This window comes from Dendrobium catenatum, unplaced genomic scaffold, assembly GCF_001605985.2.
Source record: "Dendrobium catenatum unplaced genomic scaffold, ASM160598v2 fragScaff_scaffold_54, whole genome shotgun sequence".
NCBI lineage: Eukaryota > Viridiplantae > Streptophyta > Magnoliopsida > Asparagales > Orchidaceae > Dendrobium > Dendrobium catenatum.
The window spans coordinates 1091448-1116505 of NW_021318516.1; the positions used below are offsets into that span (position 1 = coordinate 1091448).

A 25058-nucleotide genomic window follows, 5' to 3' on the forward strand; every position below is an offset into this window, starting at 1 on the left:
TCTAAAAGTTCATTCAAAATAAAATTATCCCCAATAAACCTTAATATTTTGCCTTATTTGTGTCGATTTTTGCTTTTTTTTTGCCATTTTTATACTAGAAAATTACTATATTAATTATTTATTCTTCTTACAAATTTTACAAAATTAATTCAAAATAACCCTACAAAATTTATATTAATTGTTTATTTGTTATATATATATATAGCTTAAAAAAGAAATTTCCTTAATTTTACAAAATAGCCCTACAAAATTTGCAATTCCTACCTACAGATGTGGCATAGTGAGCCAACAAAAAACCACTAGTTATAACCAGCTACAACTGACGGTTAACCGAAGAATTCTAATCTCAAAATGAAGCTCATGAAATCACTATAAAAACACAATATTGTTAAATAACTGTACTAAAAAAGCTCTAAAATAGAATATAAACGATTCAGTTTGATTACTTTAATCTCAAAATATTTCATTATTTCAATTTTGTCTATCAACCCTACAAAATTGATCTAAAATAACCTCATATTATAATTATAATATAAAATTAATCTAAATTTAATCCTTTAACAATATAAAACTAATTTCAATTTAACACCAAAAGAACTATTTTGAATTAATTTTCCATAGTTGAAAGAGTAAATTAAATCAATATAGTATTATGAGACTACGGTTTTGTATGGAGCAATTTTTTTACTGCTTCATAAAACAGTTTTTTAGCATAAAAAATTTAATATTTATACAAGAAAACTACTTTAAAAACAGAACAAACCCTAAATTAATCATTTAGGAATGATCAAAAGACTATTTTGAAATGATCATGAAGCGAGCACACAGATTGGAACAAAAGAATTAGAATAATAAATGATGATTGAAATTACTCATACTTTCTTTAATCAACCCAAATCTATCAAGATGCAAATATTTGAAGGCCATTGGTTTGGCAAAGCATGGCATGTTTCAACTTCCAGAAACATTGCAGCCATGTCCACCACATAGCTTATAGCAGTTAATCGAAAAACATCTATTAATGCCAAAGATCAAAGATGTGATAGTTTTGAAAAAAGGATAACTAAAATTCAAAAAGATTACATCATTTCACACAGCAAGCAATACCAAGAATAAGAGACATTTGGCTAACATAGTCAATAAAAGTTCGTTAAAAGAGTCAAGAAGTTGATGGCATCAAAGGTCTAATCAGAAAGATGATTGCCCCAATTCCAGCTGATTGTCTTCGGCTCCTGTATTGGGCAATTTCACAAAGTGTCAGTGCTGAAACTAACAGACTGTAAGCAACTGATGCTCATAAAAATAGTTACATACAAAAAGTGACCGTTTCGTTTGGGACAACTTTCTTATTATTTTTTAAAACAGTTTTCTAGTACAAAATTTATAGTTCAAAAATTTTCTATGCTAAAAAAATGCTTTAGAAAGCAATTAGAAAACCGTCCCAAACGAAACTTAGACAAACTTCCTCTTGAAGAATTCATTTTATGCTAAAATATCTCATGTAGATGTTCTCACTAATGGCAATAGGATGTAGTCATCAATTGAATTTATTTTATTTTATTTGGGTACTTGGCCACACGCAGAAACTATTCGCTCAGGTTAAGAAGCTACTTGCCAGCATTCATTCAGACAAGTCAACAACTTCAATCAATCAAGTCATCAACTTCACAAGTGACTTGGAGACTTCAATTTTTTTACTGCTTATTGAAGCAACTTTTTAGTATAAAAATTAAAATTTTTGTATTAAAAAGCTACTTAAAAAAGCAGAAAAAGGTTGTCCCAAATGAAATACTAATCGACTTCACCCAATAAGTTGGTGAGACTTTAACTAATGATAGCCCCAATCAATCATCCACGTGTACTCTTATGTATTTAGGTTTCATGTTTCATGTACTTGTATGACAAAACTTTTCATGTATTTTCCAATGATCGTATAGCTTAAGCTTAACTTCTTCTTTAGTGGAAAGCCCTGTTCTGAACCTATAAATAAGGGGTAAAGTCTATACTTCCAGCAATCTAGTGAAATCCTCTTCACTCTTGCTTCTCTTTTTCTCTATCTATTTTTTGTTCAGTATGCCTAGTGAGTTTTGTGCGTAAGATTTTGGTGTTGCTTACAAACAAATTTGAATTCAACACCAACTATTTTGAGGAATCATAGCCCTACATGACTTGCCTAATTAATGACCTATATTCTGCAAGTAATATTACACGTAGCACGTCACTTTTATTTCAATATTTCAGAGGAAACAAGACGGAAGAAAAGCAGGCAAAAAGCCTGACTCCAGCTAACCCATAGACCTGGTAAATGACCAGTGAAAATGCATTACTTGTTGAGAACTAAGGCTTCGTTCGGAACGGCTTTCTTACTGCTTCTTAAAGTAACTTTTTAGTCCAAAAACTAATTTTTTTAACTACAAAGCTACTTTAAAAAGTAGTAAAAAAGCCGTCCCAAATAAAGTCGTGTCTTCAATTGCCATGAGAATGGATGTGTTACAGTATGAGATCATACTGAAAAGTGATTTCAAACAACTAAAATAGTGAAAGGAATCCAAGTGGTGTCATTGTCATATCATAATTATTAATCTCGTTCGAACTTAGTGACAGACAAACTCCATTTTGAAATGATAATTTTCTATACACCGTACAAGATTCCCTATTAAACACATTAACGTTATGAAGATAACTCCATTTTGAATATTTGGTATACTTTATTCCTATAGGCTGAAGCTTTAAAAAGCTTCCATACAATCACAAACGAAATGGAACCTGCAATATTCTTCCATTTGTTCATGAACCTTAGTGCTAGCATGTTAAAGACCAAGCAGCACATTTTACAATGCATTACCTCAGTCCTCAATTCAAATGGTTATAAGGCCAGTAGTTTACATGGATCCAATGTTGCGAAATCTCTGGGTAGTGTCTTATCTAAAACCCAATCTGCCTTCTGAAAATTCCCTCGGGATCACACATCCCAAAATTGGAATTTTTCGGAGCCCACAGTTGAGTACATATTCTATAGAAGAAAGTAGAGTGGTAAAAACTGTGGGTTTAGAAGAAAACTTAGGCTTCGTTTGGAACAGCTTTTTTGCTGCTTCTTAAATCAGCTTTCTAGTATAAAAACAAATTGTACTAAAAAATTGCTTTGAGAAGTAATAAGAAAGCCATCCCAAATAAAGCCTTAAGCACAATATTAGCTTTGACCTCTGTAAGTGGTACTGCCTCTGCCCATAGACAGTAATCTATCACTGAAAGAATAATACTACTTTGTTATCTTTTAAAACTATTCTAGGCTCCTAATATCATATTAAAATTGCTATTTCAAATACATGCATCACCAAAATGCTTGGCAAAGCTTTCTCTTGACATCTATTCAATTCCATTATGTCACATTAAAGTAATCTTAGGTTCGAGATGATATATGAAGCATGAATATCAGTATCAAGACATGGAGAAGACAAGACAAACATATTATGGATAAAATATTATCTTTTATAAATTATCATTACAAAATATATAAATAAAACACATGAGCAAATATTATTCTATAACAAACATCAAGTATAGCATCATACATTATACATACAAAGATTAGAAAGCAAATAAAAAGAAGTCATTCTCCTAATATTGACCGTAAAAAGAAACGAAAATTACTAGATTGGAAATGGAAAAACTCTAAACCTTTATTATTAAAAAATGAAATCAAATTAGTTCTTTGAGAAAACCTAAACTATAAAGATTTGATGCAAAGTAAAATTTTAAAGATAAAGAAAATAACCAAAAAAATGAGTACCATTTATACCAATTTAGGATTAGAGCCAGCAAAAAGAAGAGAAAGAGCAAGCCAATGAGTTCAAAATGTCCTAAAGCATCACAAGGAATATGGAGAGTGTCATTGGAATGAGAACTAGTGAAGTAGAACATTATGGCGTAGCAGCAAGCTTGGTGGAGAAGCTCAATTCTGAAGGCTCAATAAAGGAGCAGTCTCGACACTCAACATAGGAGCAAAACTTAAGGGTTTGATAGAAGATCACAAGAGAATTAGAGATTGTAAAAAGGAAAGAGCAAGAAGAAGAACCTGAACCCAGAGGAAATTGGTTGGTCATGGGAGTTGAAATGGGGTTTTAATAACATTGAATTGAACCAACATAATTCTTAACTGAACTAGAAGGCATTGAATTGAAAAATGCTTAAAATATATTTTATATCTTGTGCATGCTTGTTTCATGTTGTGGTCTCTGGCTCATACTTGACTCTAATTTTGAAAAGTACTCAAACATTATTTTAGGCATCTACTTGTGTTCGATCTTCATTAAGAATGATCGACCCAATATGTAGATACAAAAGCGAGTTCATGCCATCGAACCCATGGGTGATTGTGTGGTGACAAATTTCTAAAAATGTTAAAAAGCTCTCTATTTTACTATAAGGGCAAGAAATGCCCCTAAAAAACATTCCCTAAGCCTATGGTGCTACAGACATCAGGTCGCATAAAATGCCATCCATCTCACTAGAAGGGTAAGAAATGACCTTAAAAGCAGTCCCCAAGCTTATAGATCCATAGATTTGTGTAAGGATGCATGCGATCCTACATCTTAACATAGTTTGATGCGAGAAGAGAGACGCGCATCCACATCAAGATGCGCCTCTTGTCCGAAAAAAATGTACAAGAGGTTACATTGTATTGTTCTATTGTGTAACAAATTAACATCTTATTCAGAAAACATTGCAATCACTAATACACCTGATACATGTTATTCTTAGTACAATGGGGAGGGCCCCAATTTATCTATATTGTTACTTTTTTGCAAGTATTATCTTTAAAACTCATACATGCTTTACGGTGGGGAGGTTCTGCTTTCACTTAGGTGCTTTGGATATCACCCATATATGCCATTCTTATTGTGATGGGAGGGTCATTTTGTGTATGTCACATCACCCACAACCCTAATTCAAGCCTAACAACATAGGTTAGAGCGTTGCCAAATTTCTTTTCTAAGAAAATCTAAATATCCCCACACTATATATGCATTGAAGAACATTAGTCAATATGGAAATGAAGAAAATGAACAAATATTATAAATAGCACAAGTAGGAAACATTAGTACGCATTAAAAAGGCAATATAAACAATATAAATCAAGAAACATAACTTAATCTATAGGGTAATGTCATAAGTCCTATTTTTCTAAGTTTAATCATCCACAACACAAGAATTGGAGTTGACAAGACTTCATTGTTGACAAATATTTTAGCAATAAATTCAATTGCGATCAAAAGAATGACTAATAATGTTTGCTTTCAATCTTAAAAAAAAAACTAGTATTATTGTAAATTAGGAATCAAATATTCGACCATGAAATTTGTTAAATTATGTTCTTTCATTTGTATATGATATTCAAAATCTCTTGTAAAGAAAGTTCGTTTAAAAAATGAGAAGTATAGGGCTACCTTGCCTATATGGCAGTCTATAAATTCAATGTTCAAACACAATTCTTTGCAAACAAGCCGAGTATAGTTGATAAGGTTTAAAGCAGCAAAATTCAATCAACAACCCTTATGATTTGCATGCTTATTGCACATAACAATTTGAGGAGTCTATTCTCACAGTCATATCCCCAACCATAACAACATTATTCAAACGTTATACACTGATAATGGCTATGTTGACAATAAATCTCAACCAGTGGAACTTCTATTATCAAAATATTTGTAAAATTCAAAGCAAACTACTTCGGGCTCAAGCTCTTATAATTAAAAAAATAAAAATGCTAAAAATACTTTATAAAACCCAAAATGTACACAAAATATTTTGCTTCAAATTTAAAGCAAATATATTTACATCCTCCACATCAGATAGTTGAAGATAAAAAAATTACGTATGAACAAAGCTCATGAAGAGCAAATGCCATAATAAATGTATAAAGGGTATATTGATGCAAACTTTGCATGATCACTAGTGAATAAGAAATCTACAATTAGATAATCTATATGTTTTAGAAGAAATCTCATAACATTGAGTAGCAACAAATGACCCTTTATTTTAAGATCTAGCACTTAGTCTAAATTTAGAAACATTGTAAAAAGAATCTGTGAGCTTGTGCGATCAAAATTATTTTGTAAGAATTAAAAATCACATGAGAAGAAATAATAAAAATATACTGTGACAATAAATTTGTCATGAACATTGCAAATAATCTAATCCAACATGATTGCACTAAGGATATGAAGGTGGATAAACATTTCCTAAAGGGAAAAAAAAAACTAAAAAATGGGTTGATCTGCACTTCATATGTGCCAACAGGAGACATTTTCACCATAGGACTTTACAATCCCACGTTCAAAAATATTGCAAGCAAATTTGGAAAAATAGATTTATACCATTCAATTTGAGGGGGACTGTTGAAAGATCAAAAGATTCATAAGTTAACCAATCTTTGTATAAATCCTTGAGCACATGAATTAAGGGTTTTAACCATCAAACCAATGATCTTATGGCCCTTAAATTGCAATTCAAAAATATTGTAAGCAAACTTGGAATAATAAATTTATACCATTCAATTTGAGGGGTGATGTTGAAGACTCAAGAGATTCATAAGTTAACCAATCTTTGTATAAATCCTTGAGCATATGAATTAAGGGTTCTAACCATTAAACCAATTATCTTATGACCCTTAAATTGCAATTCATATGCCTACTCTTTCTAATCTAGCCATTGGCCCCTTTTGGAGACTTTTTTTTCTTTTTATACAATTAGCTTTGATTTATTCGAATGGTAAGTTTTTTAGAAGTCCATAAATACTTCCACATTTTATACATAATTCAACAATAAAATTCAAAATAATTTTTTAAACTTTTCTACATAGTAATAAAATCTAAAGTAGTTTTTTCCACTTTTCTACAGTAGTCTCCTTAGAAAATAACTCCAACAAAATACTTCCAAATGAACCAAAATGATATACTCAGGAAGAAAGAAAAAGAGTTCAACATTAAATCAAAATATGCTCAACCATCCTAATCCGTGCAAGATCATGATGTCTACCCTTGAAATTCAAACCCATCATGGTATTACACTTCCTATTGTATTAGGAAAAAAAAAAAACTAAACATGCACTCAACATCTAATTACATACTTCATTTAATATTTCTAATTGAGACGAGCAATATTAAGACGCCAAAAACTATCTAAGAAGCACCTAAAAATAAATAAAAAAATCATGCTTAGAGAAATGAGAGTCCTAAAGCAGAATCATATATAAGAGAAAGTGGAGTTTCCAAATGGAAAAATAAATGTTAAATATAATGTAAATGGGACACTTGAAAGATATAAAGCTAAACTCATGGCAAAGACTAAACTTGGACCTATGAAGTGGATCATGGAGAAACATTTGCACCAATCACAAAGCTAAATATTATTCAAATACTTCTATCCTTGGCCGTCAACCTCAACTAGTCCTTACAAACTAGAAGAAGAAGAAGCCTTTATGGAACCTACACTAAAATTTAATGCTAATCATGCATGCGGGATGAAGAAAACACTATACAGGCTAAACAATCCTTAAGGTATGATTTGGGAGATTTACTAAAAGCCATGGAAAGGATGAAATTCAAATAAAGCATTGGAGATCACATTCTATTCATAAAGAAAGCAAATCAAGGCAAAATTATGATTCTCATAATGTATGTGGTAGACATGATCTTAATAAGAGATGATTTCAAAGAAATAAGAAGTTAAAGATCAATTAACCAAAAAATTGAAGTAAAAGATTTAGGAAAGATTAAATATTTACTTGGAATTGAATGGCCCACTCAAAGCCTGGGATAGTCATCTCTAAACAAAAATATATCCTCGATTAGAAGATAGGTATAATGAGATGCATGAATGGTCTAGCATGTCCAAGAGAGGGTGAATTTTTGTGAAAATAAAAAAAGTGTTGAAAAATTAATAATTCTACTCGTTTAAATAATAAAAACTGAAATTAATTATCTTTCATGGAAAATGATGAACAAAAGGTTTTTGTATTAAAGAAATGTTTTTTAAATGATTTAAAAACTCTTCTCAAATATCACAACACAAGATTTCTGTTTTTAAAAAAATAATTTTCAGATCATTCAAAACTTTTGTCAAATCTCAAAACAAAAGCAAACAATTTAACATATTTCCAGATATTATCGCAGAACATTGCAGGAAGTAAAAGTACTAAAAAGCAAAAGTGCAAAAAATAAAAAATAAGCAAAGTGATGTATAGTGGTTTAGCCACCAACAGCCTACATTCACTTCCCGAGTCCTCTCAGGATTTTTTACTACTCTCTCCTTCTAGTACCACAAGGTGGAAAAGCTCTCTCTTTTGTAAATAATGCAGAAACTTTACAATTACTTCTACTCTAAGCAAGAAGGCATCTATTCATAGCCTCATGACTAGGTAAACATAATCTTTATAATTTTTTTTGAGATCTCAGACCTCCCACAATTAATAAACAAAGGCTCTCAATCAATTGAATTTACAAACACGAGGATTAGGAGTTCAAAAGAAGAAACTGACCATGATATATTTTCACAATTTCTAATACTAGAAACTCTCTCAATGATTACAAAAGGTGGCTAATAAGTTTCATGTAGTTCTATCTCTTTTCCGTCTAGGATTTAGTATAAATATTTATATTAAGTGCATCAATTATTAATTCAAACCCGAAGGATGCTTAAACAGAATAGAAGTTATTTACTGGTTGATCATACAGTGCTATCAATTAAATTTAAAACATACTTAGCCATTTGAATTAGCATGTGATCAAATACTTAAAGAAGCGTATCATCAAGTATGATATATATTGTATAATTGTTCGAAAACTGAAATACGCAATTAATGCTTAATTGATTATGTGGATTTGATAAAGACAAATATGTTGATTGTACAATATGATGTTAATTGTATAGTTCGGTTAGTTTAAAATTTTAAATTAGACTACTTGATATGAACAAATCTTATCAATATTTTTTTCAAAATAATATAGATGGTAAAATACAATTCATATTGTAGACACAAGATAAGGTTGCATTTATTAACATATCTTCTAGTCTTAAAAAATGAACTATCTATAGTTTTGAAAACGAACCTGATTGCACAGTACGATTTATAATTGCATAGTCTAATCAGATTTAGATAATTCTTAAGTTCTAATTGATGGTATAATATGCTATATGATCCTACATTACCATAAATTAAGATTAATTTCACAATATTTTTTGGTGAGATTTTATTTGTAATTTTGTACTCAATTCCCTTGTGCATGTACTGGTCAACTAAGCAACCTCAACACCTAAAAATATAATACTACAAAGACTAAAAAATTTTTTGCACCCGGAAGCACATCTTGAAATCAATCGAGCTAGCTTAAGTTGCTCATACCAGATTGAGTCAATTGGACAACATGCTTCCTTTGAGTCATGTATGTGCTTATGTGTATACTTTTTTCATGAATTTTCTCCTCTAACTTTCACTTGAAATGTTAACACTTATACCAGCACAAACATTTTTAAACAATGTTGGCTCAAATTAGATTTTTCTTGTAAACACCAAAATATTTAATACGATTCTTAAGTTCATGGAATTAACTATGTACGCCCTCAGAAGTTCCAATTGACTACTTTCACAAACGTAGAGAGGCAAACAATAGCCTAGAAGTTGTTGGAAGGAGGCATCCGCGATGTAATAGTATCATAGTGAAATCAAAATGAAGATACAAATATAATTGGAATAAGCTATAATTGATTCTATAGTGACATGTTACCTTATGATTATAATAATAAACACATTTTAAGAAATAAGTAGAAGAACTATAGCAAAAACATATAAAAAAAACATTTTAAGGAGCGCCAAAAAGAAAATACTACTAAGATTTATAACAATCATAAGAAAGTTAGAAGTTTTGCGAAGAATTAAATTAGCTAAGAAAGAGATACGAGAACTGGAGACTATAATAATACGACACCAACTAAAAATCAAGACATTATAAAGCTAGGTAAGTTATTTTGAGAAATTAATAAATTTAAAATTTTGGAGAATAATTATTTTATGGAAAAGACAAAATAATGGATTATATTATAAATTGTTTAAAAAATTACGTTAGCTTACAAGAAGATGCATAGAGATATTTTTTTTCTTATCTTTTGTCCTAAAATGATAGTTATTAAAATATGAAATCATAGGTAATATTAGAGAAGTTTGGAGCCAAAATCTTGCCAATTAAATTTTTTGAAGACTTATAAGAAGCTTATTGATTATAAAAGTATCTTGGTGCTAATAGACAAGACAATAGATGTGTCGAGGATTATCTTAATTATAGTAAAAATAAATTTATGTTAATAAAATTATGAGTAGAAAATGAAATATAAACATAGAAAAATAACATCAATATTAGAAAATCAACTTGATTTTACACTACATATATTCGGTTTTATATCTACTCAAACGAAAACCTTTAGACTCTAAAGTTGACCTCCATGATTCAGGTTTACCTTCAACTCCATGTCTAATCTTATCAACAAGAAGAATATCATCAACAAAAATCATACATCAGGGTAGGGGTATCAATTATTAACCCGACCTGATAACTTGAATAAAAAAATCCGGGTTTGGGTCGACGTGTTTAACAACCGAGTCAGGTTTAGGTTCCAATTTATGACCCGTTTGAAAAATTGGGTTGAGTCCGGGTCAACTAGCTAACTCGAATATGACCAGAGTTCTGGCTGCCCACCTGCAATCCTGCACCCACACAAGCTTTGATGCTCCGCTGCGTTGCCTGTGCATATGCACTGCACCAACATCCTGAGTACCAGCACATGCGTTCAAATTTGATACTCGCGCTCATGCCTTGCCCTTGCCCGTTCACATCGCGCACCTCGCATCCGCACTCACCCGCTAGCCCGCACCCTCGATTGCCTACTGCCCTGCTCGCAACCCGGGTTAGTGAGTCGGGTCGGGCAACCCATAACCCGACAGGTTGGGTCTAGGTCTGAATTCCTGACCAATTTGCCTAATCGGGTTGAGCTTGGGTTGGATTAGTTGAAGGTTGGTCAATTTCGGATTGGACTTGAATCCAACCCTAAAATCCATTTTGACACCCTTATACTAGGGTACCAACCTCTTGCAAATGTCTAGTGTATGGGGTATTAATACTTGGCCCGACCCAAAACTTGACTTGAAAAATTTTAGATTTTGGTCAACCCGTTTGCTAGATGGAACAAATTCGAGTTCAAGATTTTGATCCGTTTTTAAAATCGTATAACTTTTTATATTTTTATAGAGATTGAGATTATGAACGTTTTGAGTATTTATTTTTAAATTTTTTTCAACTAAATGTAAAAATAATAGCGATTTTTGTCAATTCAAAAATTTATTTTGACATACTTAAAACTTAAAAATTGTTACTACATATAATATTTGGTAATTTTGTTAATTACTAAAAATACGATTTTTTTTTCGGTAGAATTTTTTATTTCTTACTATTAAGATATTTTGTTAAAAAATTTATTGCTTACTCTTAAGATATTTTTTATTGCTTACTATTCAAAAATTTATTTTGACATACTTAAAACTTAAAAAATGTTACTACATAATATTTGGTAATTTTGTTAATTTCTAAAAATAAGATTTTTTTTTCAGTAGAATTTTTTATTGCCTAATATTAAGATATTTTGACACTTTATGAATTAAGCCCAATTATACTTTATTTATTACAATGCATTGAAAATGAATGTATGTGGTTGAATAATAGCTCGTCGTTATTACTATTATAGTATTGTGATAATAATGTGTGAAAAAAAATAAATAAAAACTGGTTATTCACTGACGTTGACATTGGAGACTAATTAACCTGTATAGAATACTAGGCTAAAGAGCTTTCCTTCAAATATTGTGGTTGATGTTATCCTCTACTGATTCATGTGATACTAATTGAAAATTATAAGGAGAAGATTATTGTGTCAATGGACAAAGGGTGACGACTCTATTTACTGAGCCAATGATTTATTGATGCTGATAAAATATTGAAAAAATATCTATTAAACTAGACTTTTTACTTATTTAATATGATAACTGAAATGTATGTTGTTGATTCATTTTTCCTATACGGCTTTCCTGTTCACTCTACGGATGTACTATTACTCATTTAATGGAAATTAATACGGACACCACTACTGTTACTGATACCATTACTGACTGACCCTATTAATGATATGGTTACTGATGTTACTACTGATATATTATTACTGCATCACCACAGTTATTGATTCATTGCATTATTTATTAATTGACTCATAATGAACATGTGATTATGATATTACATTAATATTGATATAGAATGGTTGAATAGCATATGTTTACTCTTATATGATTATAATTATGACAGTCTTATAGATGCTTTGGTTTTACTGCTTCATACAATTGTTTTACTGATTGATAGTATAGATACGATGACTGCATTATTGATCCAACATTCGTACCAGTTTATTGGATTCCTTACTATACAACTTTATTGACTTTTGTATTGTATTGTTTTACTGCTTTACAACTGATGCATGTGAGTTTTATTATTTCTGCATTGATTCAATGATCATATGAATGCTCTACTACGATTTAATCGATGACATGCATATTGCTCATTTACCGTGCTTTGAGTTCAATTGTACGTTTTGATGATCTGTTGGGCTATTTAGCTTATTAATATAAATTAAATATTTTCAGGTTATGGTAGAAGATCAGAAGTATGAGGTTAGTCAGAATTCTTAAAGTTTATTATTAGCTTGTTTCTTTCTATCAGTAGCTATTCTTTTGTACTTAGGGCATAATAAATATGTTATGATTGCTCTTGTTTCTTATTAGCTCTTGTTTCTTTCTGCTAGAGGTTAGTCAGAATTCTTAAAGTTTATTATAGCTAAATCATCCCAATAAAAATTGCTAAAAAGAGCATAATTAGCACACAAATTTGCTAACTTATTACATCCTCTATTTACCCAATTGAAAACAACAAAATTAAATTCCTTTATGAAAGAAAGATCTTCCTTCCAATTATCACTCAACTCTTGTAAAAATTTGATTATGTTGTGGTTATCTCCTTCAATAATTATCCCTTTGTAACCTTCCATCCAATCTTTTTTTATATCTTTTAGAACTGAACCATCAAAAGCTCTAGATATGAAATATCCCAATGAATACAAGTATGCCCATAAGCTAGAAGGAATCTTCCTCGGCAGTCTCGGATTACACCTACTCCTGCTTTATATGATTTTAACAAGGATGCATCCACATTAATTTTGATCTACTCGGGAGAAGGGGGGTACCAACGATTCAACAGTTTATTCGACTGATTAGTACACCAGTTGCCCGATTTGATGCTATCGCCCATAAAAGATAAGAAGCATAGCTTACCGAATTTAATGCAATCACCATAGCACTATCATCTTTCCCTCCATGAAGTAACTTGTTCCTAGCATGCCAAGTGAGGTAGACCGAATTACACTACGTATTAATAATGAATCCTTGATTATCAACACATTTTCCCATCCAATTCCAGCACTCATGAAATGAATCAAAAATAGGAAATCCAAATCCCTAATTGTTGAGATAATTCAAGACCTCTACCAGCTTTACACATTTGACCGTGACATGATCTCTGTCTTCTCTAACATTGCAGCCTCTTGGACATCCAAACTCCTCCTGGATTCTTCTTTAATAAAGGAAATTGAATGTAGGAATAGCATTATTAAAAATGCGCCACCAGAAAACTTCATCCGAGGCCTCAACTTAACTTTTTTAAAACATTCCCAGTATAAGCATGAAGCCTCTTCCTTAACCGTAGCCTTGTAAGCAATAGCAGAAATAGAATGTTCAGATTTAAATTGAATGAGTTCCAAATCATCTTCTACCTGTATCGGAATTTTACATATTAAGCATACTAGCTCATCTCCAAAGAAAACTTTTAACTCCTCTACATTCCATCTTCCATCAATAATTATTTTATCCACCGTCATATCAACTTGTTCAGGATTAGCCATAAACGTCGGCCATTTGTTTAGACTTTAAGTTTGTTTTAAGTTCTACTCATTTTGTCAGTTTTCTTCTTGTGTGTCTTTTGTGTTCAAGAAATATAGGGTCCCCTATATTCCTTGTCTACATCAAAAATCCATATATCATTGTAAACCTCAATATTGCAACCAGTTCCAACCTTCCACCTAAAATCCATACCATTAGCAATAATTTTGTAAGAGGTCCCTTTCCTTCCACCGAGCTCTCCACAATGAACACCATATTTAACCCCTAGCATTTTGAACAGCAATGATTCTTTATTTTGAATTAATTTCCAAGCCAACTTTGCTCTCAATGGTCCTACCATATCCAAGCATTATCAAAGACCTCGCCCTCCCCAACTTGGAGGTTTGCAAAGATTACTCCAACTCACATAATGAAGGCCGAGTTTTCCATCCTTCTTGTTCCAAATGAAATTTCTACAAATCTTATCCAATTCCTTCAACACACTTTTTGGAACACGAGCAAGTGTGCAATAGAAAATCGGAATAGATAAGAATATATATTTGATTAGAGTGAATTTTCCTACCATAGACAAGAATTTGGATCCCCAAATATGAAGTAACCTCAAAGCCTTTTCAATAATGAAATGAAAGTCTTCCGCCACTAATCTCCTCAACGCCACCTTTATCCAAAGATATTTGAACTCCTTAACCACCTTGAAGCCCATAATTATTTCAATAGATCTTCTCTTCTTCTTCTTCACTTGTTTCCCAAAAAGAATAGCAGATTTCCCCGCATTAATCTTTTGCCCAGTCCAACCACAAAAATCAGATAAAATATTTTTAATTTGCTTCACTTCTTTAATCTTTAGCTTCAAAGAAGATTAGAATATCATCTGCATATAGAAGATGAGAAATTATGGGTCCATTTGACATAATCTGAATCCCCATAGAACTTTCCTTTTGTTTGAGAACATTAGATAGAAGTTGAGAGCAAAGAATGAATAGATACGGAGATAATGGACAACCTTGTCGGAATCCATTCCTTGCATTAATCCATCTTGAAAGTCTTCCATTAATCATTAATGAAAAATTTGGATCATTAACACACTCCATAATCCAACCAAAAAATATCTGAGGAAATCCATGAAGCTCCAAAACTTGCGTTAAGGTTTTCCAGCACATGCTATCATATGCTTGTTCCATGTCGATTTTAAAAGATACCAGCCCTTTTGATGCTTTTGAAAACCTGAATTTATAAAACACCTCTTGAGCAACAAGAATGTGATCTTCTAGTCGTTAAGGAAGGCAGCTTGCTCTATTGAAATTAATTTATGAATAGCTGGTTTCATCCTATTTAACAGTATCTTCACTACCACCTTATAGATAGTCCTACAAAGACTAATTGGTCTGAAGTGGCTCGGAGTGGATGGATTTTCAACTTTAGGAATTAGCACTATTAAAGTTTCTTTCCATCCATCATTCATCAATCCAGAATCGAAAAATAGATTGATTGCATTCCATAAATCATCTTTAATACTGCACAAATAAGTTTTCAAAAGTGAATAAGATATACCATCATTTCCTGGTGAGCTGTTTCCACCGGCTTGATGAACCACTGCTTCCACTTCCTCCATTGCTAGCTCCTTGTTTAAACACCACTTATCATTGTCATCAAGAGAACAAATAGGATACGGCCATCCATCCAAATTACAGGTTCTATCCTTCCATTTCTCCCTAAATGAATGCAAAAAAATCTCAGCAATTTAATCTTTATCTTCCACCTCTATCCCATTGTCATCCTTGATTTTATAAATCCAATTTGAATTCCTTCTAGTTGTTGCAAATTAGTGGAAAAATTTTGAATTAGTGTCAACATCAGACAATCATTTTACCTTGGCTCTTTGCTTCCACTAGGTGTTCAACTGTGCCAAGATTGAATTCAGTTCGTTCACTTTAGCTTTAAGACTCCAACTATCCTACTCCGAGAGCCAACCAACCTCTGCTTCCTTTAATTGTAACTCCAAGATACTTTTCTTCAGATCTTCCTTTTGAACCACATAGTTCCTATGCTTTGCTTTACTCCAGACTCCAGTAAAATAAAGTTTTTAAGGTTCTCTTAAATTTTTTGTTCAGCAATTCAGAACAATCACCCCCTGTTTTTATACTCCAAGCCGACTTCACAATAGCTTCAGACGCTGGATAAGATACCCAAATATCTTCGATCCTGAAGATCCTCTCCGATTTGAATTTATGCGAAATTTAATAAAATAGGACAATGGTCCGATGTCACTCTAGCAAGATGCCTCACCACCATCTGATTAGAAGAATTCAGGGCAGCAACATTTAAAAAGCATCTATCTAATCTTTCCAGGATCCGAGCTCCAACCTTATTGTTGCACCACGTAAATTTAGGCCCAATAAAACTAATCTCATGAAAATCATTATTCACTAATTTTCTTTAGAAGCTTGAGAGAACTGAAATCTCTTCCCACCCCTTTTATCCTCCTTAGACAACAAACAATTGAAATCCCCTCCTACTACCATAGGGATACTATTTGTATAAAACTCTTCCAATTTCTCCCAAATGATTCACCTGTGAACAATAAACCGTAGCAATCCTCCATACCCCTTTATTAACAACCATTAGATCCCCTATCACAACTTGTTGTGAAGATTCCACCATAGAAAAGGATGCAAACTTACCTTTCCAAAGAATAAGAATTCCTCCAGACATTCCCTCTGAAGGTACCTGAAAAAAATCCCAACCCTCTCCAATTAGATTATTAACATCCACCCTACTAATTGTGAAATTTTTTGTCTCAAGTAATCCCACAAAAAACACTTCATTATCTTTTACTACTTCTTTGAGATATAGAAAAGCTTGCTTCTTTCTAGCTCCTCTAAAATTCCAAAACATAATTGAAGTCATTGAAGAATCAGATGGGAATGGTTCCCCACCCTTTCATTACCATCTCCATCTTTCTTTCTGCTTCTTGACAACAACTTGATTGGACCAAGACTTTTCAGCTCTTTAGCTAATTTGACTTTAGCATTGGCTGAACTTTTTTCCAATTTTCCTTCTACATTTTTAACTTCAGGATCCCAGTCTATTAGAGAGCCAACTCCTTCAGCTTTTTTAGTCTTGCCAATAATAACTTCTTCTACCTCCCCCGATGCCACAGGTTCTTCACTTCTATCTTCATTAGCTAGGATTAACTCTCCTTCCTCCAACAATTCAGATAGCACCGCAAATTTATTCACCCCTTTTTGGGAAGACGTTGTATCCACAGCACCAACGATATCCTTCTCTAAGATATTATCAATTTGATTAGAACCTGCAAAATTATCCTCCTTGGATGTAATTCCAACTCGGATAGGTTCAAGATTAACACTTTGAATAGTTCCCTTATTCTTATCATCAACAGGCTTGGCCACGTTCCTTCAAACTAGATTTCCTTCTTTGAATGACGAAATTTCTTTGGTTGAAAAACTTCTTCCTCCCATAATAAACATGTATCCAAGGCCCATAAGTAGAATCAATCTCCTTAGAAGTTTCTCCCACCTTCCCCTTAGAGATTATATAAGAGATACTACCATCATGGAATGTCATCTTCTCGCCATTTTTAGTAGTTTTGGATCCACCATGACTTACTCCTAGATTTACCTCTGAACATTTGCTTTTGGAATGACCAATCCTACCACATTTAAAACAAAGATTAGGAATTCTCTCATACTAAATTCTCAGGTAGAATCTGCTCGAACTCCCTTCCACCCAGACACCCAGAGGCAATTTGTTTCCAAGTTGAATATGGACACAAATCCTTGCAAACTCTCTCCTCCCCCATTGGAACATATTGTCATCTATTAAATAAGGCTTGCCAACTTTAGATGCAATCCTACAAATATTAATAGCATCCTAGCATTGCAACGGCAAACTAGGCATTCTAATCTATATTGGTGCAGTTAAACCCTTAGTGAATCTGGAGAAAACAAAGGAGACCACTTCTCCACTCCAATTATCTGTCCCTTAACATACCATGGTACATTTGATAGAACCAAATCCACCAATTCCTCATCATCAAAAGCACAAAGCATCCATCCCTTACCGAGCCAAGTAAGGTTAAATTTACCTAGTTGCGACCATTGCCTCTTAATTTCTGAATTAATAACATAAGGAGGAATGTTATCTCCAAAAACTTTGACAACCAGAGCACTTTAAAGTTTTTTTGTGTTCTCCAATTCATTCTTCTCATACAGCTTAATAGCTTCGCCATCTTCCGTCAAGTAGCTTCCAATTTCCAGATCAACAACTCTTCTATTAGATTTCTTGTTCCAAACATTAACCAGGCCATTACCTTCAGGTCCTTTATCCTTAGAACCCTCAGTTTTATCTTCCAGTTGTTTGCATGAATCACGATCACTAAATACGCATTGTCGAACCACCTCCAGATCTTCAATTAAGTTATTTTTACTACCTCTGTCATATACAATTGGAGCAATAACTTCCAAATCTTTAGCAATAACATCTTTTTTATTTGATACTTCCAGTGACTTATGACCTTGGAAGGCTTTATCAGTAATCATTCCAGTCCCCATAACTGCTTCTTTTTGTATAGACAACGAAGCAGATTGTCGAGACCTCCTTATTTGGAAATTTGAATTCATCTCCAAAGACGTTCTTGCTTTTCCCAATATCTTGAATAACCTTCTTTGTTTTTAACAATCCTCCTTTGATCGTTAGAGATTTACCTTTGTTAGCTTTCAAGCGAACACCATTTGTTACAGAATCTCCACCCAAGGACGAAATTCCCACAAATGCTGGAGGAGAAGATTTGAAAAATCCTTGAGGATGAATTACAGAGCCTCCAGATGTTAATTTATGATCAATCCTTGAAGCTAACTCAGACGATGACCGGCGATTAGTCGCCATCATCAGAAAATCCAGCCGTTGCGCCAATTTGAAATTTGAAAAAAAAAATTCTCTAGAAAATCCGCCCTAAGCATAGCTCATACTGCTAGTTGCCCATCGAATTTTTGGCACCATTTCACATATTAAGGACAATCTAGAGCCTAGTTTTGTTATCTTCCCATTTAAATGTATATTTGGATCTTTTTTAATGCCAAAAAGGGGAGTTTCTATAGTTGTTTATAGTATGTTTTTAGTCTCACTTATCTTAAGATAATGTTAGGACATATTTGTGCGCTTATTAGTATGCTTGTGAGAGCTTAGTATGGTACCCCATTGCTGATAATTTATTAATGCTTTAATTATTTATTGTATAATTCATCTACCTACTTGTGAATACATGTTACTAATCAGCAATTTTAACTTGATTATGTTGACTACATGTACTTACCTTAAATTGCTCTTAAATGTTAAAATATATACATAAATCAAGGGAGTATAACTTTGCCATGAAATTATTGTAAGAACTGGAATATCTTAAACATACAAAAATGCGAGATTGTTAAACCCATGAGCTTTAAGTTTCAATCATTATTTTAATGATCACAAATATAATTTAGTTAGTGCTAATAATTCTATTTAAGATTAGTGTAGGTGGAAGTTAAGTCTATTCAACAAAAGCTTCATTAAAATATAAATCAAGAATGTTGAAAATTGTTTCTCATTGAAATTGAAACTCGGGGACAAATCAACTTGAGTGCACCAAAATTCAAAATTCCAAAACCCATACTTAAATTTTTTTTTTAAACTTTTTATTACTTATTTATTAATTCATGAATTATTATATTAAAAAGTCTTGATGAAGTTTAGAATGATTTGCAAACACAAATTTTTAGCAGGAACTTCATGAAAATATATAACAAGCACAATAAAAATTGCACAATAGAAGTTAAGTCTTATAACAAACATAATTCGAAATTAAGTCTGTTTAGCAGGATCTAAGAGCTTCATGAAAAAATATATATAAAGCATGCTAAAATTGCATATGATTCAAATAGAAACTAATGACATAATAAGCTTGAGAGCATTAAATTTGTCATTCACAAAAACAAGCCTCTATAACAATAATTTATTTTAAACTTTATTTTTTGAGATATGAATTATTGCACTAAAAATTGTTGAAGTTTGGAATGAATTGGAAATACAAATAAAAATAAAAATTAATTTAAAGATTAATCCATATGCAAGTCAATAATTCAAAATTTTAACCAATCATATAATCCAATATATGATTGTATAGTATGATATGTATTAAATTCAAATCAAGCTAGTTGAATCAATCAAAGATTTATTTTAGTTAGATTCATCTGTGGATTGTACCAATCGTGCTATATGATCTTCAATTAGTGTTATGAATCAAATTGAATGAACTATAGAATCCCTGGTAGAATAGTACAATATTGCAATAATTTGAATTTTTAGTTAATATCTTTTTTAATTATTGATTGATTTTTTTTTTATGGTTGGCTATGATGCACCGACACTTCTCCTCAAAGAGGCGTGCAGTGTCCAACACCGTGTCCGACACGACATACACTATATAAAAAAATATTTTGCCGTGTCCGCGCCGTACCCGTGTCCTATATTTTCAAAAAAAGCCGTGTCCCGTGTCAGTGTCGTGTCGTGTCCGTGTCCGTGCATCATAGATGGTTGGTTAATGTTATGATCTGTTAATGAACATAAAAACATAGAATAAAAAATAATATAATATTAGAAACCCCTTTGAGGAGATATAGAGGAAAAAAAGAAAAGGTTAAGGTTCTCCTTTCTATGCACCCCAAGTCACTCTTTTTCTTCTAACTTCTCTACTTGAAAAGTCAATTTTGTGAGCTTTGTTTATTGCTTTTGATAAAGAGATACTTGATTTTAACATGTTCATCTCTGCTAAGAGGAAATTGCCAAGCCAATTGTGTTAGGAATGATCGATTCCACAACTTGAAGTTAGAATATTGGGGCGTACTAGATTATGCTAGTAGTAGCATGCTTCTTGATTTGAGTAGAAGCATTGGGTGATTCATCATCCGTTAAATAGATATTGTTCATGAGGCTTATCCACCTGCGGTTACAAAGAGTCAGTGATAAATCTCAAGAGGACTTCGGGAGTTGATGTAACCTTGAGATGGCCAAACCACTTTAGATCAATTTGAATTATAGGTTTTACCTTTCCACGTTTCATTTACTATCATTTACATAATTGTAATTATTATCATCTTATTTTGAAAAAAAAAAGTAAGATCTATATTATAGCACATAATTACTATCTTCATAAGAAAGAAAGAAAGAAAATAGATCTATATCATTACTAATCGTCTTTATCTTGTGAAAAGAAAAGAATTTTATCATAAAATGATTTTTTAAAATGATCCCATTCATCCCCCTCGAGGTTTGCACCATCACCTTCACTTAATGTTGATCATACAAACCTGACATACTTAGGAGCTCCTTGGTCACTCCATAACTATAGCTAATAGTCCATGTTATCATACAAATCTTTAATTACTATAACAAATATTTGACATGCATCTTTTTTTAATGTATGCCAAATCAATTCTAATGATACTTAGTCATGCTCATTCTTAAGATGAAAAAAAATCTTAAATCACATGAAGAACTTTTTTTTTGTTCTCTAAGAAGTTATTTATTTGTAAGCATTTAGAATCATAGGTATTTTAAATATATTGTAAAGTAAATGCAGTGTATTTAAGATACTCAGAGCTATTTGATTGGTGATAAAATGAATTAAGATATCATTTTCTTTTGCTTAGTAGAAAATAAAATGAATAAAAAAAGAACCTAGGGCATGATAGCAGTGCAGTGCCAATGATATCTGAGGTGTTGAGAAGTTGGCTGGGATGGCTTTGCGGGTTAAGCAATGCTGGAGGTTGCACAATGTCGTGAAGAGAGATAGAGGTCAAGCATTAATGATGATGTTGAAGATAGATGTCACAGGGATGAATGATGTTGTGTTTGAGTTGTAGAGGCAAAGGTTGAAGGGACAAAGGCCTCTTGAGGTTAGCATGATCACAGAGATGGCTGGTATCTTATGCGGGCCTTGAGTGATCAATGAGTGATAAGTGGTTGGTTATCAAGTGAGTGATTAAGAGATAACGTGTGATGGTCTTGCAATATGATGAATTTTGAATTCACCTATTTGGACAAATTAAAAAAAAAAAAAAGGAGAAACCAAATCCATCAACAATTTACTTTGTATTTATTTTTCTTCTAACCAACACCTGAAATTTTAAAGCCAATGCATTTGATTTACTCTACAGTTCTAACACATCCGAATATATAGCCTCTAAAATATTTCAATAATTACCTTAGCACAAAAATTACATCCATATTAGATCTTCATGGTACATATTCAAATATATTATCTGACAGCAACGCAACTTTCCTGATCTTAAGTTTTGTTACCCTCTCTCATGCTAATTCATTGGGCAACTCGGATAGCTTGATTCCTCCATAACTATCATAATCTTAAACACCCCCATTTTTCTTGAATAATATAAAGTAGCAAAATATTTCTATGATAATTCAACATCATCTAACTCAAAATTTAATTAAAAATATATGCTTAACGAACTACTTCAATATCTCGCCCCATAATTCTCCAAATTTCAAGTCATCTCATATGGATCCAAAGTTTTACATGTATGCATCTTCTTTATACCAAAATACTTTTCCAATCATTTTCAAACTATTGCATCCTGCAAGTAACAAAAATCTACTCAAGCCCACAACATACATAGTGCTATAACCTAAGGCATCTTTACATGTAAATAGTGAATTATCAAGTAAAATGGAGATAAAAGCAAGGAAAGGAGATGACTTGAAGAAAGCTTACAGCAAACAGAACATTATTGGATAATTGCAAACTTCAACCCTTCCTCTCACCCTTCAGTTCCGGGTGCCTGTGTGCCTCGTTACAGCTAAGTTGCAGACGACCATTAAAACTACCAGGAAATTGGTTCTCCAAGGAACAACCCGCTGATGCTGAAATTGGAAGAGTAGCACTAAGAAAAAAGGGCAAGTTTGCACCGTGGACAAGTTGGTGGTGATGCGGTGAATTGGACTGAAGGGTCCCCCTACTAAATCCAGCAACGCCAGAAGAAATGGAGACATTGAGGTTATAATCTCCCCCAGGCGCCAACGCTGCCACAGGAATTGCATGATCCTGCATGAGAGAAAACTGCTGCATGTCCTGATGCTCTCCTGTATTGTATGACATCATCCCAATTCCCATATGAGGGTTGTTTCCAAAATGCAGAAGTGAAGAGTAACCGGGTTCAAATTGCGGAATTTTGGGTGTCTGCCCAAAGATGCCAGCTTGCTTGAAATAGTCGGCAGTGGAATTGGTCAGTGGCGGCCTCATTTGCTTCTGGTTTAAACCACTACTGAAATCCACTACTTCTGCAGCGATCCCGGTGCTGCTCCCACCGACCGTGAGAAGCTCAGTGAAGGAGCTCTGTTTGTTCAGGTTTTGATGCTGATATGCCACTTCCTGGTCCTTCTCCTTCTCCTTTCCAAATCCTTCGCACCTAGAGAAAGACAGTACCGAGCCCTTGCTCGTCTCCGATGCGCTGCTGCACGTGGACTTGGACTGCGAGAGGTGCTTCTCGCCGGCTGTGCCTCTCTGCATGGAACGAGCGGGAAGCTCCATGGACGGCGGCACGGGAAATGGGCCCACGAGTTCGGGGAGGTCGACAATAGCGTCGGCGGCGGCCTTGATGAGCCAGTCAACAGCCTTGCTGGGCTGGTCATAGCCAAGACGGTCTTGGAGGTCGTAGAACTGGATGGCGGTGGAGACCGAGAGCCGCACGCGGCGATCTCGAAGCCCCTTCACCGTCCAAACTTTGCTGTGACGGTCCTTACCTCCGGAGACGCGTGAAACCCTAATAATTCTCGAAGAGGCGTTTTGCCATGGACGGAGGTCACCAACGCCCTCGTCGTTCTTGTCCCTCCCGAGCCGCTTGCTCGAGTGGATCCCCTCCGCTTTCATCTTGCTGTCATGCCCTCTAAGCGGACCAGATAATTTTTACTTGGTTCCCTCTGCCCTTGCCCTTATCCTCCTCTCCTCTTCTCCTCGAAAGACAAATTTCCTTTGGCTTTTCACTTTTCCTGCTGCTTTGTCTGGAAAAGAAGTGGGGTTAGGGTTTTACCGTGGCCTTTTCCACTATCTGTAGCCCGCAGAGAGGGTAAGAAAAAGAAGGGCTTGTTTTATGCTCGATAAAGAGGTGTCAGCTAGCAGTTCCTTGCTTTTGACAGCGGCATCATTATCAGCCTAACTGCTCAGCTTGTGCGCAGCGACGCAGCAGCAACTCTTATCTCCACAGCGAACAGCTGCTCTATATACTGCGCAACAAATAAAGTTTTTTTTTTATACTTTTGAGCAAGTTTAATCTATAATACACACCTGACATGACAAAAAAATATTTTTAACATTACGGCTTTCCGTTCATCGCCGTTCCGTTGCCTAAAAGTTCAAACAAGCGGACAGAAATTCGAAATAAAAAGAGACATACAATTTTCGATTTTCGATCAGAAGGACAAAGGACATCTCGACTTCGCCGCTTAACGAAGATACTGCTTTATAGAATAGACCTACTTTCTTCAAAATGCCGACCATATGGGTTGCACGGCGCGAGATCGAACTGAGATAAATCTGCCATGAACGGAGCTCGACTACTCCAGTGAGATCGGTGCTGCAGCTGCCTTGTCTTTAACATCGCGAAAATGTTTTTGTGATAAAAATATAAAATGAAGGCACAAAGCGATAGATACCAGGATTCCTTCTGCCGATAACAACAAGATATCGCTTTATATCAGTCAGATCCATGCTTTGCGGTTTCAGAGCTCGATCGGCATCACTCCAGCGAGATAGGTGCTGTAGATAGCCTCCTCTTCGACATCGCGATTTCGGCGGGAAATCCTAACGTGAAGGAATTTCTTTATTTATTATTGTTTGAATTAAACTAGCAGGAGGGTCGGGATTCGAGCATCAAAGCCCATGTTTCCGGCGAAGCGACCGCCGGGAATTTCTTGGAAACGGAGAGGAGCGCGCCGT

General features: G+C 33.6%; 1 protein-coding gene across 1 annotated transcript; it reads right to left on the reverse strand.

Annotated features, from left to right (window-relative positions):
• Positions 1 to 913: 913 nt before the first annotated feature.
• Positions 914 to 25058, reverse strand: LOC110114709 (transcription factor TCP24-like). Its single transcript, XM_020847668.2, has 4 exons — positions 24776 to 25058; positions 24517 to 24696; positions 22839 to 24346; positions 914 to 1232 (listed from the first exon to the last, which is right to left on the reverse strand). Exon 3 carries the CDS (start codon positions 23991 to 23993, stop codon positions 22872 to 22874), a length of 1122 nt encoding a protein of 373 aa, XP_020703327.1. The 5' UTR covers positions 23994 to 24346; positions 24517 to 24696; positions 24776 to 25058; the 3' UTR covers positions 914 to 1232; positions 22839 to 22871.

What these genes read in the sequence shown, in the direction of transcription:
- LOC110114709 (XM_020847668.2), bottom strand. Translation starts at nt 23,993, where the DNA reads ATGAAAGCGGAGGGGATCCACTCGAGCAAGCGGCTCGGGAGGGACAAG.